This window comes from Convolutriloba macropyga, chromosome 9, assembly GCF_964194025.1.
Source record: "Convolutriloba macropyga chromosome 9, txConMacr16.3, whole genome shotgun sequence".
Lineage (NCBI taxonomy): Eukaryota > Metazoa > Xenacoelomorpha > Acoela > Convolutidae > Convolutriloba > Convolutriloba macropyga.
The window spans coordinates 32,750,950-32,768,671 of NC_134476.1; the positions used below are offsets into that span (position 1 = coordinate 32,750,950).

The 17,722-nt window shown below is 33.2% G+C and overlaps 3 protein-coding genes across 7 annotated transcripts in view; 1 reads left to right on the top strand and 2 right to left on the bottom strand.

The window, feature by feature from the left end:
• The window catches only part of LOC142345738 (tetraspanin-3-like), a 550,337-nt gene that overhangs the window by 361,833 nt on the left and 170,782 nt on the right, over window positions 1-17,722 (bottom strand). The gene's annotated exons all lie outside the window — the stretch shown is intronic.
• The window catches only part of LOC142346187 (protein unc-80 homolog), a 151,187-nt gene that overhangs the window by 109,711 nt on the left and 23,754 nt on the right, over window positions 1-17,722 (top strand). The window contains exons 36-38 of the mRNA XM_075398696.1: window positions 7,052-7,262; window positions 7,626-7,841; window positions 15,271-15,342. Coding sequence (XP_075254811.1) covers window positions 7,052-7,262; window positions 7,626-7,841; window positions 15,271-15,342 — 499 coding nt within the window. The remainder of the gene's footprint in view (window positions 1-7,051; window positions 7,263-7,625; window positions 7,842-15,270; window positions 15,343-17,722) is intronic.
• LOC142345345 (uncharacterized) lies at window positions 565-2,784 on the bottom strand. 5 transcript variants are annotated; one of them, XM_075397362.1, is made up of 2 exons: window positions 2,555-2,784; window positions 565-1,039 (listed from the first exon to the last, which is right to left on the bottom strand). In XM_075397362.1, the coding sequence occupies exons 1-2, from the start codon at window positions 2,594-2,596 to the stop codon at window positions 761-763; spliced, it is 321 nt and encodes a 106-aa protein (XP_075253477.1). In that variant the 5' UTR covers window positions 2,597-2,784; the 3' UTR covers window positions 565-760. The 5 variants fall into 5 exon arrangements, with proteins under 5 accessions (XP_075253477.1, XP_075253480.1, XP_075253481.1 ...); XM_075397365.1 differs by lacking the exon at window positions 2,555-2,784 and adding an exon at window positions 1,675-1,864 and having other exon boundaries at window positions 565-1,101; XM_075397366.1 differs by lacking the exon at window positions 2,555-2,784 and adding an exon at window positions 1,669-1,864 and having other exon boundaries at window positions 565-1,101.

Genomic DNA, 17,722 nt, shown 5'->3' on the forward strand with positions numbered 1-17,722 from the left:
TTTTGAAAAAGTGATACAAACTAATTCAAAATAGTCGATTCTGTAATCAGATGGCCCACCTTTTCAAAGAGTTTGATCTAAGTAATCTTTGGGCTGTTAAGCGTTCAAATATTTACCAATTTCTTATGATTCTGTCCTAGACTGTTACTGTAATCGCTCAATTTATTTGCTCCTATAACGCGTTTTGCTTTTAATTTATGTTGTACAAATTTGACATGTGACCGTTAAGTTTAGAGATCTTTGTCCGTTAAGTTTTGAGATCTTTGTCAATGAGCAAATAATGTTAAAAATGCCCGAGAAATACTTCTTAGCTCCACTTCGTTTTGCAGCCCTCGAACTTTCTTCGGTTAAATAATTGCGGTTAGCTTAAATAAATAAGCCAGAACGCGAGAAAAAAACGTGGAATGCATTGAATTCGGGTTGATTTTTTTTGTACGCTACCGACTCAGCAAGCTCTGAGCTACAGTGTACGCGCTAAAATTGAACATCAATCAAATTACGATTTGGTTTACTGCTGGATGCCCCATGTCAAATATATACTATTTTATAACTGAGTAAAATGAATACGCGGTGATAATAAGTAAATTAATTTTCTTACATAATATCAGAATCCTGTGGTACATTTTGATACCATCACCTTGATCTTAATGACATCTGTTCAATTTTATTGATATTATAATATTAGTAATGATTCTAATCAGTCATGAATACACTTTTGGGTTCCTCTCAGAATCCATTGGGTTCCTTTTGAAGTTGCCGCTTATTTCTTCGATACTTTCATCTTGCCAAAGACTTCTGTCAAACTTTCTTCAAAGTTGGCTTCGATCTTGGTAGTCGTCGGTGTTCTAACTTCTGTAATCTCAAATCTAACTGTTGACTTCGCAGCTACAGCTGCGATATCAGATACTGTACAGTCTCTTATATGATGATGATCTCCAATCTTCCTCTCTCCCATTGGTTCTCCGGCTCTTCCCAGCGCCCTGTTCATATAATTGTCCACATATTCTTTTTCTCCTTTCGAAGACATTCCGAATTTTTTCTAGAGTTGAACGATAACAGCAATGTTTTGCAATTTCTATAAATGGCAGTTATGATTATACACTATGGCACGGTCGGGCTGTGTAACTTAGTTTGATTCAAAAAAGTAGTTGCAGGACATTTTCACCAAGAGGCAAAACAGCTTAGAAATTCTGGGAATAATTTTGTAGCAAAGTCAACTGAAATGAACAGCCCTTCATATTGAGGCCTAAATTGGAATCGATTGCAGTCATTTAGACAATTTTTAGCAATCATGTTTCCAAAAAACAAAAAGAAAAAGGCAGCCGTTTAATATCTTTCAAAAGAGCACTGATTTCAAAAATCTCAAAAGTTTGAATGCCCTAGTCGAGGCCAAATGTTTTATCTTGTAAGATCTTGTAAGATTTTGTGAGAAATTCTTGTAAGACGATGCATCGTCTTGCAAGAGTCTGCCAGAATCTTGCAAGATCTTACAAGATAAACATTTTTCCGACTAGGGTGTCTAAAGTTTAGCCTACATGTATAATGGATGACCTCAACCCTAGTATTATATACCAGCTCCAGCAAAATACATCTTTTTACTGCACAGTTCATAACTTGTGCTGCTTAATAATGTTAAGTTTTGTGTTGCTTGTGTGCCATAGTGTCTACTTTTACAGTCGCTAGGAATGATGAATGTTTTTATCACTGCTGCAGTTTTTGCTATTGTGTTGACAAGGGTACGTAATGTTTGTTATTTTCTATTTTATGCAGTGTAATGGCTTAAGCAGGATATGCATCAAGTATATTAAATGTTTTTGCAGCGTTTTTTCAAGGAAGAATGCTTTGAATATACTTGTCTGTAATTTCTCAGAAAAACTAAACCGTAACTGCTTCAGTCCGATTTTTACTCGTTCCATATAGGAAAAAAGAAATACAAATATTATAAGCAACATTTTCTTTTACATGCGTTACATTTCATGGATAATTTCAACAATTGCCCCCCCTTTTTGCAAAAGGGGGGCTATTCTTGAATAGAATAAAGCTAGCCATATATTAACCAATCAGAGACGACTAATAACTTTCCATGTATGCGCATACTACGTTATACTGAGTAGAGTAAAACGCCATGCTATTTTAATTAGCCAAATTGGAATACAAAGCGAAAAAAAATTTCCAACTGGCGGGTTGGTGGGCCGCGATAACCGACCCGTTATTTCCAGATTACGTCCCACTCCGCATCAGAGGCCAGGTAATATCGTGGTAAAGTTTTGTATGTTTAGAAGACCACGTAACTTCTGGGATTTGAAATTTTGTACTGGAAAAGTATGTAATTTTTTTTAAAAATTTCTATAGTTTAACAAGGTGGCTGTGAAATTTTTTTACTTGTCAATTCTAATTTTTTTTGCTGGAATTAGGGAATAATTTTTTGTTTGAACATGATTTCATTGCTTTGTCTCAGTTGAGTGCATCGCTGCTCTTAATGTACTATATATGACCAAAATCATTTGAAAAATTTGAAAATGAATTTTTTAAGCTGAAACATTGCTTTGCGAACCAAGGAGAAAGGCGCATCCTTACGGCCGAAGATGAGACGCATTCGGTTAAAATCAGTCACTGTCAAAGGATACCAAATTCATGATCAGCAGTTAGGGTAGAACTGTGTAGTTTTTGACCCACCATGCCCAGACTGAGGCTTTCCAGAATTTGTTTTTTTTATCGGACTGTCTTGGGTTCCTCCGGGGGTGTGTAATGCGTCTTAAAAACGCATTGTCTGGGAAATTAATGATTATAATCAGATTGATAATAGGTACAGGTCCATGCTAGGGCTGAACCGGAGGTCGTAAAAAATCTAAAAACTGATTAAAGTCTGGACCAATAATCTAATCATAAGTAGCACAAAAGCCTGATAAGAAGGTCAAGCTTTATACTAATTCTCCGACCATAGTCCTTTTTGTTCCGACCCCTCTTGAGGGGGAAGGAACTATATACTCAACTGGGTTTTTTTTATTCAGTCAATTTTGGCCGATCGATATATTCATCGTAGAGAGTTGAGACTGGTATCATTAGAAAGACTGTCCAGCGTAAAATACAAAAATTGTTTCAATTTTCGTTTTTTATAGGGAGTTATCGAGGTTTAAATTTTGAGAAAATAGTGTGAATTCCGGTGACATTTTACTCACATTTTCCGGAATTTTTGACTAAAACTTCACCAATTTTGCTAAAATTTGTTAGACTTTTTTTGAAAGTGTTGTTGATTTTTGTTTGTAAAGACAAAAAAACTTTATTGTAGGCTATTTTTATTTATATTTTTGTCAAAAATTCTGGCTAATTTCTTCAAAATTAAGACTTTTTCATCAAAAACAGCCCGAAATAAGTTTCTTTAGTCCAGTTTGTTTAAATTTACAGAAAGTACAGACCCATACACCACTAACACAATCTTTTTAAACTCAAAATGGGGCTTTTTCTACGTTAAATTCCGTTGAGAGTGCTATGAAATCAAAACTTTGCCATTTTTTGCTAAATTTTTTCGTTGATTATCAAAAACGCAGCATCTATTTTTGAGTATTTAACTAACAAAATATCAATATATAGAACATTCCAATAATTAAGTGTTCCTAACTGACAAACAACACTAGCAGGGCTAGTTTTGAATCAATCTTGGACTGGTATAATCCAAAAATATTTCGGATTGTAATCAGTCGGTCTTTTTTATTTAAAAAAATCGATATTTTATACATTAATTAAATAACAGAACATTTAAAACCAAAACTCACTAATGATAGGTCCAATTGGATTCCTAAATAGCTCTACATTGTTGTATCTAATTGATTAATTGAAAGTTTATGCTCGTTTTGACTTTTAAAAGTACTTGATTTTAAAATAAATAATGACCAAAGACATAAATAATGACCTAATTTTCTCTTAGTTTGGTCAACTTGTAGCTTATTGTCAGCAATGAAAAAATGCTTCCTCTTTCTATTGAAATCAAATTCAATCTTTATTGCGGCTTTACGCCTTATGTTATTGTTTTCTGGCTTTGATATTACTAGGTTTCACATTTTTTTAAAAAAAAACTTTATGTATTTGCCCATTTTTCACGTTTTCTAGTTTTGTCAGCTTATCACATTATTGACAGTTCGTGTATCAAATTATTGGCTGTCAAAAAAAGGCATAATTGGTAATATAAAAATCTCTGAAGATATTGATTAATATTTTAACGACTTCGACACTGCTTTCTCGAAAAATTTATTTGATTTTTTTAAAATTTTGTCTTTAACTGTCCTTTTTACTTTGTTTCTTTAGTCGCATGAAAATTCCTGTACAATGACCCGGTTGCATTGGCTTTTCATGGAAAAATAGATCATCCTATTTTCTGATATTAGTAGATAGCTGATGGCTTTCATGACTCTGCAAACAAATTGTTTTATAAATTGAAAAAAAAAACACTTTGTAACTTCGCAATTTTTCTCCTTTTATTGTGTGTTTGTTATCTAGTCTCATTGATTACAAGCCAAGTTTGACCTTATTGTTATCAAAGGAAGGTTTCAAGAGGGATTGGTGCCACACAATTTCATGTTTTTAGAGAATTGGTTGGTTTTTCTGGATTCGACACGGAAAAAAATAAATTAATTTTTGATTTCATGTTTGACGTTCTTTTGTTTGACGTAAGACATATATTTGGATAATTTTAATTCTCAAGGGCTTGCTTTGGAAGAATGGACGAACGTATTCGAATTTTTCATTTTGTAATTATTGGCTTTTATGTCTTTGGAAATAAGTTTTTTTCGAAAAAAAAACAAGTATTACATAATTTCGCATTTTTTCCTTTGTCCAATTGTTGCTTATTTTCAATAATGAGCGGCCACATAATACCTTATTGGTGTTCGATGAAGGTGCAATCGAACATATTTTGGGGGCCAAAGTATGGCTTTACGGCTTCCAAAACATTTTCTGCCAAGTTTTAATTGATTTTTAGTTTGTTGTCTATTTGTTGTTCTTTTTGTAACCGCATAAAAAAATTGAATACCGGCAATTCTTAATTTTTTCTATAGAGGCTCCGACCCGGGTTCTTCACAAAAAAAACCAAATTAATTTTTGATTTTTGTCATATTTGACGTTCTTTTTGTAGACGTAAGAGTTGTTCTGGATAATTGCGGGTCTCGAGGGTTTCCTTTGAAAGAATAAATGAACCTATTCAATTTTTTCATTTTGTAATTAATGGCTTTCATGTCTTTGGAAATAAACTTTTTTCGACAATAGCAAGTATTACATAATCTTGCTTTCTTTCTTTTTGGTCTAATTGTTACCTAGTTTCATTAATGAGAGGTCACATAATACATTTCAAGGGAAGGTGCCAAAAGAGATTGGTGTCACAAAAGTAATGTTTTAAGAGAATTCGTAATGACTTTACTGGCTTCCACACGGGTGTTTCTCAAAAAAAAGTAAATGAATTTTTGATTTTGGTAATATTTGACGTTCTTTTTGTAGACGTCAGACATATTCTGGATATTTGCAGGTTTCAAGGGCTTCTTTTGGAAGAATGGACGAACCTATTTAACTATTTCATTCTGTAATTAATGGTGTTCATGTCTTTGGAAATATTTTTTTCGACAAAAAATTAAAGTGTTACTTAATTTTGCATTTTTTCCTTTTTTATCTACTTGTTACTTAGCTTCATTAATGAGAGGTTACAAAAAACATTCTTGGGGCTCGCAGAAAGTGCAGTCGAATTTTTTTGATGGCCATAGTATTGCTTTACGGTTTCAAAAGTGGTTTCTGCCAAGTTTTAATTGATTTTTTGTTTGTTGTCTATTTGTTGTTCTTTTTGTAACCGCATAAAAAATTGAATACCGGCAGTTCTTAGTTCCTTCTATAGAGGCATTGGTAATTGTACACCTATGGAATATTTTAGTTGATATCTAATGGTTTTCATTACTTTAAAATTCATTTTTAAAAAAAATAAACGGGTTTTACAACTTTACCGTTTTTGTTCTTAATTGTCTAATTGTTATCAAGCCTTTTTATTGAGTAGTCCCATATCTTTTCTGGTGATTCAAAAGTTTTTTTGCTTAACATTAGTTTTATCTGACGCTATTTTGACTTTGTTATTAAGTTTTGTTTTTTAAACGGACATGAAGTTTTTGATGTAATTAATTTTTCTTGTTGTTCCTTGATTTTGCTGTTAGTCTTGTCTCGCTTTCTTAATATTTGCACATATCTTCAATCTAATGTCCCATTATTCACTCCACCACTGAGTTATTTGCTTTGGAGGCTATCTTTTCGTTCATACACCAATTTTTTTTAAAAAAATTACTTTAATTTTTGGGTTTTTCTATGTTCCTCATTTGGAAGACAATCATGCCAAAGTTGTGGATGAGCGGGGTCGGAACCTTATGTGCAATTGCACATTACCGAGTTGCCTTGTTCCGTTTATAGGCTGCATAAAAGTCTGATATCATTGCAAAGTGTGGACTGATAGTTTGATAGTAGCTCGTTGGAAATTCAATAAAAAAGGGATAGGCAAAATTTGAACTAATGTTGTGACAAAGGTCTGTTAGAAGGGGCAACGTCTGGACTCTAATGGTCTGATCAAAGCTTGTTTAAATGTCTGATAACAAGATAAAAGCTGGATTAATCGTCTAAGCAATTTCAACACAAAATTCTGACAAGGGAAGCAAATTATGATCATAGATTTTAGATTGCATCAAAGTCTGATAAAAGAGCGAAATCTGAACTAACAGTCTGATCATATTTCGCATCAAAGTCTGGAAAAAGGGAGAGTTTGGAATAATTGTCTGATTATAGCTAATATAATTGTGTGAAATTATTGTCTGAATTCTCTCAATGGGGCGATATCTGTACTAATGCTCTGATCATAGGTCGCATAAAATTCTGATCGCGAAACAAAGCCTGAAACAATAAAACATATAAATACATCTGTCGAATTATTTCTCCAGTGCGCTGCTGCCTCCCTCTGAGCCCAGGTAATTGTCTGATCTTTATCAAGGACTTCACTCTGGGTTATTTAGAATATAATTTTGGTATGATTTAGATGTGCAAAGTTCTATGTGCAACTGAGCCAGAGGCTGCCTTCCAGTACTACCTGCAGCACAGAATGGCATCACCTGGTGGAACTCTGATTGTGGGTCTGAAAAAGAGTGCTGGTCTGGAGGACAAGTTGATGTGCAAGGGGAGCAGACTGGAACAGCTGGGCAATGAGTTCAGAACTCTCAAAGCACACACTTCCCAGACTGTGCTCAAAGGTCAGCCAAGTTTACATATTATACAGTACTATAAGATTTTTAACCAATTTATTCTTCGTGTTAACTCGATCGTCCGGAGTCTAATGTCCTCCCTTAGTAATTTCCATTTTTACAGAAACGTGTCTCTGTTTGTGAGTATTTGCATAAGTGTGTACAGTCATTTTCTGCTGTTTTGTGATCGACAAGGGCACCATGCGCAATTTTCTGATCGGAGCTCTCTTTGAGAGCACTATTGTCATATGCTCTTTTTTAATTATATATTAGTTAATGGTTCAGCTGTAAAAAATTTGTCTTCGGAAAAGGACTTTCGAAAAATTTTAAGAGGCTCTCCGCGTATGAGTCAAAAATGGCGCGGAATTTCAGAACGTCTGCGAAAAGTGCAAGAATTTTACGAGAGCAACTACAGACAGAATCTTCCTCAGATATCAGTGCAGAACTCTCTGAAAGACTCTACTGTCACTGGAGGAGACATCTCGGACTCGAAACACACCCTCAACTCACTCCAAGGGGGAGGGGAACAGGGTGGAGGGGGACAGGATGGGGTGCATGGAACCAACTGGAACAGAAGACTCAAAAGAGGTACCTCCATATATAACCATCACATTCAATTGGTCATGCTAAGATTTTAACCAACTTATAACTTGGTAGTTTATGAGATATTGATAATCATTACGAACTCGCAATTAAATTCGACCAAGTTTTAATCGTAATCGTATGTGTTTTTTTGGAGTGACACTATTAACTCTTCAATTCTGTGACACTAACTAATTATCCAAATATGTTCAAATCACTTCAATCCTGTAAAAAGTCTGATCAAAGAATTTCTAAAATGTCGAGAAAAAGCCAATCAATTGAACTCTTAAGCCGACAGGCCAGACTTTTGCAGTGGCAACGTTTATCATGGTGTTTTCTGTCAGTTCCGAATTCTGAGAATTGGTTTCATTCATTAATTAACTTCGGCAGAATGAGCGCAGACTTGCGTTAAAGTATGCTAATGCAAGCTATTTACCATCAATCCTCTCATTTATTTATATTAACCAAAAACCCAAATAAAAACCTGAAAACTGAAACTAAACGGACATAAATACTTCAAATTGTTGTAAACAGATAAATCTGGTGAAAAATATTGAAGAGCATTTGTTTCGTGCTACGGAGCTTTTTAAATGATGGCATACTTGACTCATATATTATTTTATTGGGCTGTATTTCAATTAAGCTCCAAAAATTGCAACTGAAAAAATGGGCTGCCTTTTTTGGGCTATCAAAAGTTTAAAATACCTCGCAGGTTTTGAACAGCACCTTAAACACTTTTTTTATTGTTGTAAATGAAAAACGATTGCTTAAATTTTCTCGTTAAAACAGCATAGTTTGCGTTGAATTCTTTTCTCAATTTAGTTGGTTTCGAAAATTTTCGACTTTTTGGAGGTCGTTGCGCTTTAGTGCTCAACAACTGGATGCCGCAAAAAAGACAGAGACAAAAAGTGAACATTTGGCTTATTTCTATATTTTTTGTATCTACGCAAGACACAAGACCTCTTTAAACATTTTTAAGTTTCTAATCACTAAAATCAATTCCGCTGGTTCTCCTGAAAAGTTGTGCTTATCACTGACACATTGCAAATTTTGTTTCATCTGAAGAGCAGTTTAACAATAGCCGTTTCAATTTTTTTAAATTGATCTCAGTTGCAAAATACATAAATAATTTATCTAAGCTAGCATCTAAGGTACAAGCAATGTTATTTCTATGAGGCACATAATGGCATTGACCAAAGACTAACTTAGCGAAACGAAACAGTTACAATTTTTGCTTTATTGACAAACGTTTGAAAAGGTGGTTTTTTCTAATGCAAGACTTTTAGCTTTCTGCTCAAAATGAAATATAATGCGCCTGTAGCAACCAATGAGGACAGAGCTCGACCGAGACAAACGCACAAGAATCTTGCACGATAGCCAATTATCTCGCCAGGTCTTGCAAGATAACCATTTCTTACGAGAATCTTATAAGATGTTGCAAGATAATTACCTGTCTCAACTGGTTTGAGTAGCTAAACAAAAACCGCACAGTTCAAGAAGTTAAGAGAACCTAAAAAGTACTTTAGATGATTTTTATATGTCTTTTATCATTAACACACTAACGCATTGAAATTTCTGAAAACAATTTCTGATTGCATAAATTTTAAATGATCTCTACCAAAAGAACCGGGAAATCTCTTCTAAAAACGATTTTGAAGTTTTGATGTGAACTGAATTTCTTGGGATGCTCTAAGATTGTTTTGGAATGTTTTTTCAACTGTTATTTGTCTGATTGTAATTACTTAAGGAAAAGTATGTTGGACTGAAATTATATCAATTAATGTGAACAATTCTTTCTTATCATGATAGAAGGAATGAAATGATAGCATCTTGAATACTTTTCGGGCAAGTTCGATTTATCATGCAGACTAGTAGTGACTGTAAAAACGTGAAAGTGATTTAGCTGTTCAATCATTACCTCTACCTGTTAGTTGAGTGAATAGAAAGTGAAGTTCTTCATATAGTACTTTATTGAACATAATGTCACGACTTGTTAGCAAATTGGAGCCTTATTTGCTACTTTCAAAAAAAAACATTGAGTGTACCTTAGAAAGTTTTTAGCCGACAGATATCTTAAATACGTACAACTTATTGAAAAGAAAACTCCCTGGCTTTTAATCTCCTAAAAAACTGTTTCCTCGAGAAATGACGTTTTACACGCATTTTTCTATTCCACCATTTAATCATTCACATAATTGGTTGTTTTAAATTTATTAAGACTATTATAACTATTGATAGAATTCTGGTGGGAGAAAAGCCACTATATTATTTTTTATGGAGAAAAACCACTACATGACAATAAAAATCAATCTGATTTTCTCGGCTAGAATCAGTCGGTTTTTTTTTTTAATTTAGATCAATCAGAACTTTATCACTTGTTAGTCGATTCATATATAATTCAGAACAATAATTTATTGAAATGCTAGTGAAATTATTATTCTAAATAGACAGTTTACCATTCAAAATTGATATTTAAGTTTTTGCTTCTCTTAGCAAGTCTATACGGCACAATTGCTGGTACTAGTTCACAAAATATTTTAATTGATTGACATGACATTGCGGAGGCGGACCTGTTTTGCCCAGATCAATTTTGACTGAGTATGAAACTAAATGCCATTTTGCTATATTAGCCCATGGAGGTCTTTTCATTGGCTTTTTGGGTTTTTGCAAAATTTGCAGAGATCAGCGGCAATGCGAACATCACCAACCAAATTGCCGTTTCTTCGTCGCTATTTTCGTTACGTTGCTTGAGGCGCATTCTAGCGACAATAAAAAAGCAAACGTTTGAGACTAATCCCACTTCATTAACGACAAGATCAAAAGATTAAATTTAATTAGACTTGTCACTACTTTGCGCACACTGTAAAATGCAAAAACTACCGACCTTTATACCAAAATTTCAGCTCGTCGGACATATTCGCACTCACTTATTTTCCAAATTTTAATACATGTGTGCGGAATACAGCGATATTGCTGAGTATAATTACTCAGCCAATTGTTCTTAGACCAACGAATTGTTTGAAAAATTCTGAATCTGTTACATTCAGAAGTTGGGCAATTTTGAAGCGAAAATGGTAATTACTACCCACAAAAATGGCCCAATGAGAATTGCAGAAAATACGCTGGTACTACTTTCCGTTTCTTAATGTAGCTAAATTCACCACATTAGCAAACCGATTTTCAGAGCAAGTGTTTGTCTTTAAACTTAACTCAAAAACTTAAAATTGAAGAATAAAACGTTTTTCAGAAACTAGGCTACAAAGGATGTAGACTACTTTCCGCCCTTCAAAATAATCCAGATTTGCCGGGGTAAACTCAACCAACTTCATTTTAAGTCTACCTCTGCGGTATTATAGAAACGGAATCATACACTCTTCCTTAAAAGGGAAAGGTTATGCACGGTATATTGGTTGTTTTGAGCATCGTGTAGTTGCCGATTGATTTGAGTTTTATATAAATAGACAGAAAATTGAAAGAAAAAATAATCGATCGGAATTCTAGGAAAATGTGTATATTTTCAAACAGTCAAGGTAGAATTTAACAGGTTTTCTGTAGGCGGCACTAAGATGAGTTCCACGTGACATATGTTCAATAGGTCATGAATCTTCTGGAATTAAAGTGAAAGCACATGTTTGAAAAGAAAAAAATTGAGCCAATTTTACGTGTAACTCGGCTTACTACCATTTACAGAAAACAGCCCAAATTCGTTGTTTTTACTCTTCTATATACAACTTTTCTCCGGGAATTACAACTGTCAAATTTTCATCGATCTTTTATTGATTCAAGTGAAAATCAGATCAATCGACAATTTAAATGTTACTGAAAACAGGCAGTTCAACGAATAAAAGTGAACTTTAAGCGTTTGTTTTTGCCAATGAGGGTTTATATTGTAATCAAAATGTTTAATTTTTACTATAGTAATTATAATAAAATTCCATCTAAAAATGAATAGTTTGCAAAATACAGAATGTTTTAAATCTGGATCCACGAAGTTATTTGTACACAATGAAGTAATGGCTCCTTTTGCTAACAATGCGTGATTTATTTCTCAATGAATCTCTTATGCACAAGTGACCTTTCTAATCGTTTGCACTGAAATTCGAAACTGGACCTGTTTATTATTCTAAATGTATGATCAATTGTCGATTTAGTGACAAAACACCTGGGTAAGTCACTGGCTTGTTTACACAAACAAAAGCAAACAAACAATATCATCAGTCGGGCTTTATGCATCAAATATTATCCAAACAGCTATCTTAAACTCTTCAGTTTAAATTAATTAATATTTTAGCCATAAAATTATTTGCAATAGTTTCACATTTTGTTCACTTTTGTTCATCCCGCGACGAATGAAGGGCTTTTGATTTTGAGTTCTCTGGTGATGGATCGTATGGAGCGAATGTTGAAGTTGGGTGTCTTTTAGAAAGACATATTTTTGTTTTCGGTATTGGTAAACTTTATTAACTGTTGGTCTCTTAACAGGTGAAAGGAAATCTCATCCGTTAAAATAATGCTATATTTATAGTGTTATCATCACAAGAACCCATCCGAATAAATTCTACTTGCAAAGATTGTGGCACAGATTTTCATATAAGACAAACCAGAAAAAAAATCAAGTAAATTCCTTTCAAAACCCGTTTGTTTTAGTTGATTTGTTTAATGACTCGTGGGCGGTAAAAATCAATTCCCTATTTGTAATCTCCGATTTTGACAACAAAAAAATTAATTAATTTTTACAATACACTAATGCGGCGACTGGTTCACAAACAAACAAATGATGCACTAATATATAAACAAGTAGGATCGGTAATGTGCGCTTGCACATGATGCATCAACAAGTTATACACATTAAATAAAATTAAGGTAATTTTACCCTAAAAAATGACCTTACTCACCTCTATCCTTAAAGTAAATCTGACTCACCTTACCTCAAGCTAACATTACCCTAACTTCACAGTAAAAGTTAAGGACTCATTGCCTTAATAAAGACCCTCTTTTTACTCTAACTCGCCTTAAAATTACCTGAATTGGTTACCTTAACGGTAGCGGTAAAATTGTCTTTATTAAATTAATAATTTACCCTAGTTTTTGACGTAAATCTAACCTGACTTTGAGGCACGTCATATGTTGCCTTAACTAATTTTAGTGTGCATACGAAACAATTTGTCAAAATTTGACAAAATAAGATCTGTTGATACCTAGCCTTGCAATCATCTCAAGCAAAAATGTAACAATTTTACTACTTCTATACAAAAGTTATTTAGAAATGAATAAAATAGTCTAGCAAGGAGAAATAAGATTGGTCGACAATGATGTTCATAGTTGCAAAAATAATCTCAATTTGGCTTGATGAGGAGATCATGTATATGGCCTTACTTTTCTCTGCTGTAAGTAAAGTAGAAACTAACTATATTCTTTGTTTAATTATTTTCAATAATTATTAAAAAAACTTTTAACTTGATTACCAATTTGCTTAGGATTGGTTGTCAAATTTTAGAGTTATGCACCAATCTCGCCAGAGTTCTTCAGCTATTTCACTCTTTCTATGGCTATTGAGCGTCATTGTCAAAACCATTGATTGATTCATAAGGTCTTACTAATAATGTAATATACTAACAAGCTGTAAAAACATTCTTTTTAATTACTGAAGGTGTTTACCAGGAAAACTTCATTTTATTTATTGTTTTATCTAAATCTTTCAAAACAGTAGCATCACAACCTTGTTGAAAATAATGGCACTCTGACGGAACAAATTTCATCAAAACTTTTATGTAGTTACAATTTTCTGCAGTTAATTTTTTTTAAAATTTCAATTCTTTCAATAGTTTTTTAACTAGTATAGGTAATTGCCGTGCTCTCAAACATTGACTTTTTCGATTTTGAGCATATGCGTAGCCTAACTCAATAAAAAAATACTTCAGTCATAAGTTCAAGCTGGTCTATTTAAATTAATTTAAGTTCAAAATCATAGGTTTTTAAGAATTCTGTCTTATAACATATTTTTAGAAAAGAAACTGAACGGCAAACTAAGCATATGTCGGGATATAACTTTTATCAACTTGACGAACTTAGTGCCCTAGAGTTTGCATATGCCCCACTGCTAAATAACAAACTCAAGGCTTTTTAATTTTTATAATCTAACCTGCCAATAGGACTAAAAAATGAAAAAGAATTAGTTTCAAATATGCAAAATTTTAAATGAAAAACTTAAAAATTGATACGGTTAGAAACAACTATAAAAAATAAGGTTAATCGATTTCTAACGTAATTATTGATGCTAATGGATTTTGCGATTGGCTCAAAATTCTTTAAAATCTTTCGTTTGTTTTAATACTATAAGTGCTTCCTTGTGCCGCAAAACGTGCATTTTTGCCGAGTAAATTTAGTAGATTTTCTCAATGTTTTTCAGAATGTTTATTTAGTTTTTAACAATGTGTCAATTAGATAGGGGTGAAGCAAAGCCTTTTTGATTTAAAAAATTCATAGAATTCTCTTAAACTAATTGTGGATTAGGAACTAACCCATGTTGCGTCTCCAAAGAAAATCTGGTTTTTGAACTGGATTTTAGGTAATTAATAAAGATTTTGAAAAATCACTGCTTAGGCTATATATGCACTATTTCTTGCCTAATCTCATTTAGCAGAGGTCATTTGTTGACACCTTTTTGTTTGAAAAAAAAGTGGATATCTTGATTGCCAAGCATCAGTTATTATTATCATTATAACTACTTTATCTTCGACTTCAGTTTTCAATAAAGAAGGAACTTGATATTGATTTAGGGTAATGTATATTTTAAACAACACTCCCAGCTTCTTTATATCATTTTTTATTTCAACTTTACTATTTTGTTCTCAGTAATATTAGGTACCAAGTTTATAGTACCATTGCAATATATGTAGTAAAAACGGGTAATGAACTCAATGTTTTTTTAAGTTTCAGCTTTCGGTGTCTTTAGTTAACAATCATATAAAACTTATGAGTTATAATCAAAAGTAATCCCAGTGAAATGAACCTTGATTCACCTTGCCAAGACATATAACATCTTTGTTTTCTTGAGAAAACTTAGAGTGTCTTAGTAAGATCATTTTAATCTAGTTTTTATGATAACTCTTTACATGTATTGATCTCATTAAAACACCTAATCTCTTGAAACTTATTCAAAGAACCAGCGAGTTTGAATAAATCCTGATCTTTTCTTGCGTCTTTCCCACTACAACCCCCCCCCCCCCCCAGCTTTGCTGTCATATAACCTATAGACCCCCATCATTGTAATTATACGATAATGGGGGGTATAAATTCGTGTGGGCTATAATAGGAAAGAAAAGACCCCCCTTCCTACCAAGAACGTTACCAGAATCCTTCAAGTGTTGTTTCACTGGGATATAGCATTGCTAGCCAGATTGACGTAGTGAGTGACTAACAGTTTGGTTTTCAGCTGACTTTTATGCTTCCTCCGCCTATGAAAGTGAAGATGATGATGATGATGCATTTGGTAGTAGTACTGCTGGTATGTTCACTGTTTTTATTCCACTTTGGACTGACCCTTTCTTCGTAGTACAACATTGGCGTTCTTGTTCCATATTTACGCGCATATCCTGTCCGTTGTTACTACCCCGTGCACCCCCCCCCCCCCCACTCCCCTTCACTCCCTTCCACTGAGCACAGTAGATGGAAATTTATATCAAAAAGCTTTTTATTTCTTGTTTGAGGCTATAGAGACTAGGGTGCAATCTATTTCAAAAAGCTCTCTCTCAAGCCTACCTGCCAATTTATAGAAATACTCAACTTGTCCATTTCCTTTCAAACGATTGTGCAGTTTGTACAGAAAATCTTGCTTGAGAATTACTTGTTCCTCCAAGTTCATTGCAGAATCAGAAAAACCCTTGAACAAACTAGCTGTTTACAAGGTTTTTTTTTATTATGGGAAACCAGTATTCAGTTTTCGTGATTTAGTTGAAACGCGCTTGATATGCCGACTAGATGTTTGATATGATAGTGAATGTTTTGTTATTACCTTCCATAAAAGGTACAGCTCAGTTGCGATATCTTATCTTCAGGTCTATTATATCTCATGGCATTATGTTATTTGGTATGTTCGGAGAGAATAATTTTTTTAATGCAGCAACGAAATTGTGAGCTGAGCTTAGCTATGATGCGGTCTAGTTGGTTTTTTTCCTTTTACGAATTGAAGAGGAGTTGTGATTTTCCTTACTTTTTGATAAATGTACAAATTAAAATGAAAAACCCAAAGTTAGAGAAGTGAGGTAAATTTGAAAAAAAAGGGTAAATAATTTTGAATAGTTGGCCCAATTTGTCAATTTTTTATACAATTTTTCCGATTTGTTCAAAATATCTTGTACCTCTTTTTCATACAATTTTGATTTAAATACTTTTTAGCTCATTATTTTCCCTAAAATTGAGTTATTTGTCTTTTTATGACTTCGATTTTACCGGACTGGACAAGAGGAATACTAAATGCTCTGTTGTGTTTTGCTTCGTCTGTAGTCACCACTTATATAGATTTTTAGAGGAAAATATGTAATGAGGTTGTTAACAAAAATAACTTATGAACCTCAAGTTATTCGTTCCTTCTTTTCTCCTTCCTCAGAATTTAACCAAACTGTTACACTCAAATTGTTTTGCATTGGTTCAATGAAAATCTTTTGTTATTGCAGGGGTTTCTGAGACTTCAACAGTGTTTGGTTTCGAGCAACTTCTAGAGTCTTCTGGCTATGTTTTTTATTCGTCCTGTGCTCTTTTTTATAATTTTTAATGCTCAAAAGCTAAAAAAAATGTTTTCTTCATTGACAGATTGCTCGGAATTTTGTATAAGTAATCTCAATAGCGAGTGATTAATTCTCAAATGAAATAATTTTTACCAACACATTTGAAGTTTTTGCTACTCTCCTTCAAAAAATTTTTGCGTCACATTTGCCATCTCGATTATTGTCTTGTTACGTCATAATTTTGAAAACTTTCCGTTCTGTAAAATTTGGTACAAGTTTACTTTTTTTGGCAAATAAAATGCTTCCATTTATTTAGTTAGTGTTCGTTTTCCTTTTGAGAAATCGAATTTAGACGTGAATTATCAGTTTTTGAGTTTGCTTATTTTGCCTGCCTTACAAATTGTCAGTTTTCAAAAACGAATGACGCAATAGTAATGAAGCATTAACTTTTCGTCACTGATGACAATCATAGGTGATGAACCATTAGTTTTTCTTTTTTCGTATAATTTTTTTTGTTTGGACTGTTTCATTTGTTTCATTTAGCATCTGCATGTTAAAAATGAAAAAAAGGCTATTGCTATTTCTATCTCATTTTTTATAATGATCTGGCTGCAACAAATCACTGACACATCACAACAAATACTAGAAAGTGAGAGCGTCCTAAACATAAATTGATAGTGTCATAAAATTAATTTGTGGATTTGTTTTTAGTCTATTATTGCTCAAAGATATATCCTTTTTTAATAATCTCAACAGACCAGGAAGTTCTGGCTCAATATCTGAAACTTTTAAGAGGCGTCCTGTTTTTTAACTCCTTATCTCTTAACCCCTCATAATTTACAGCCCATTTTAGCCCCCCTATTAGTACAGCATTAATATAACCCCTACATTGTTTCACTTCAATTTTGAGATTCCTTCAATTGACGATAATTAGGTCTAGGTCCATTAAAATGATTGCCATTGAAATTTTATTGCCAGGAAGTGGAATCATTTTCAAATAATATGAAACAAAATATTTGTCAGGCTTTCGACGGCTATTATTTAGCCGCACTCCTTTTTTACAATTAAAAGAATTTAAATTGTATTCGAACGCTGTTTTCATTAAAGATCTGTCCATACATTTTTATGATTTTTGACGTCAAATTTGAGTAGCATTTTTGG

Coding starts and splice junctions, on each gene's coding strand:
- LOC142345345 (XM_075397362.1), bottom strand. CDS start 2,596: ATGCGTCTCATCTTCGGCCGTAAGGATGCGCCTTTCTCCTTG. Junction 1,040..2,554: donor AGGATGCGCCTTTCTCCTTG/GTTCGCAAAGCA, acceptor GTTCAACTCTAG/AAAAAATTCGGAATGTCTTC.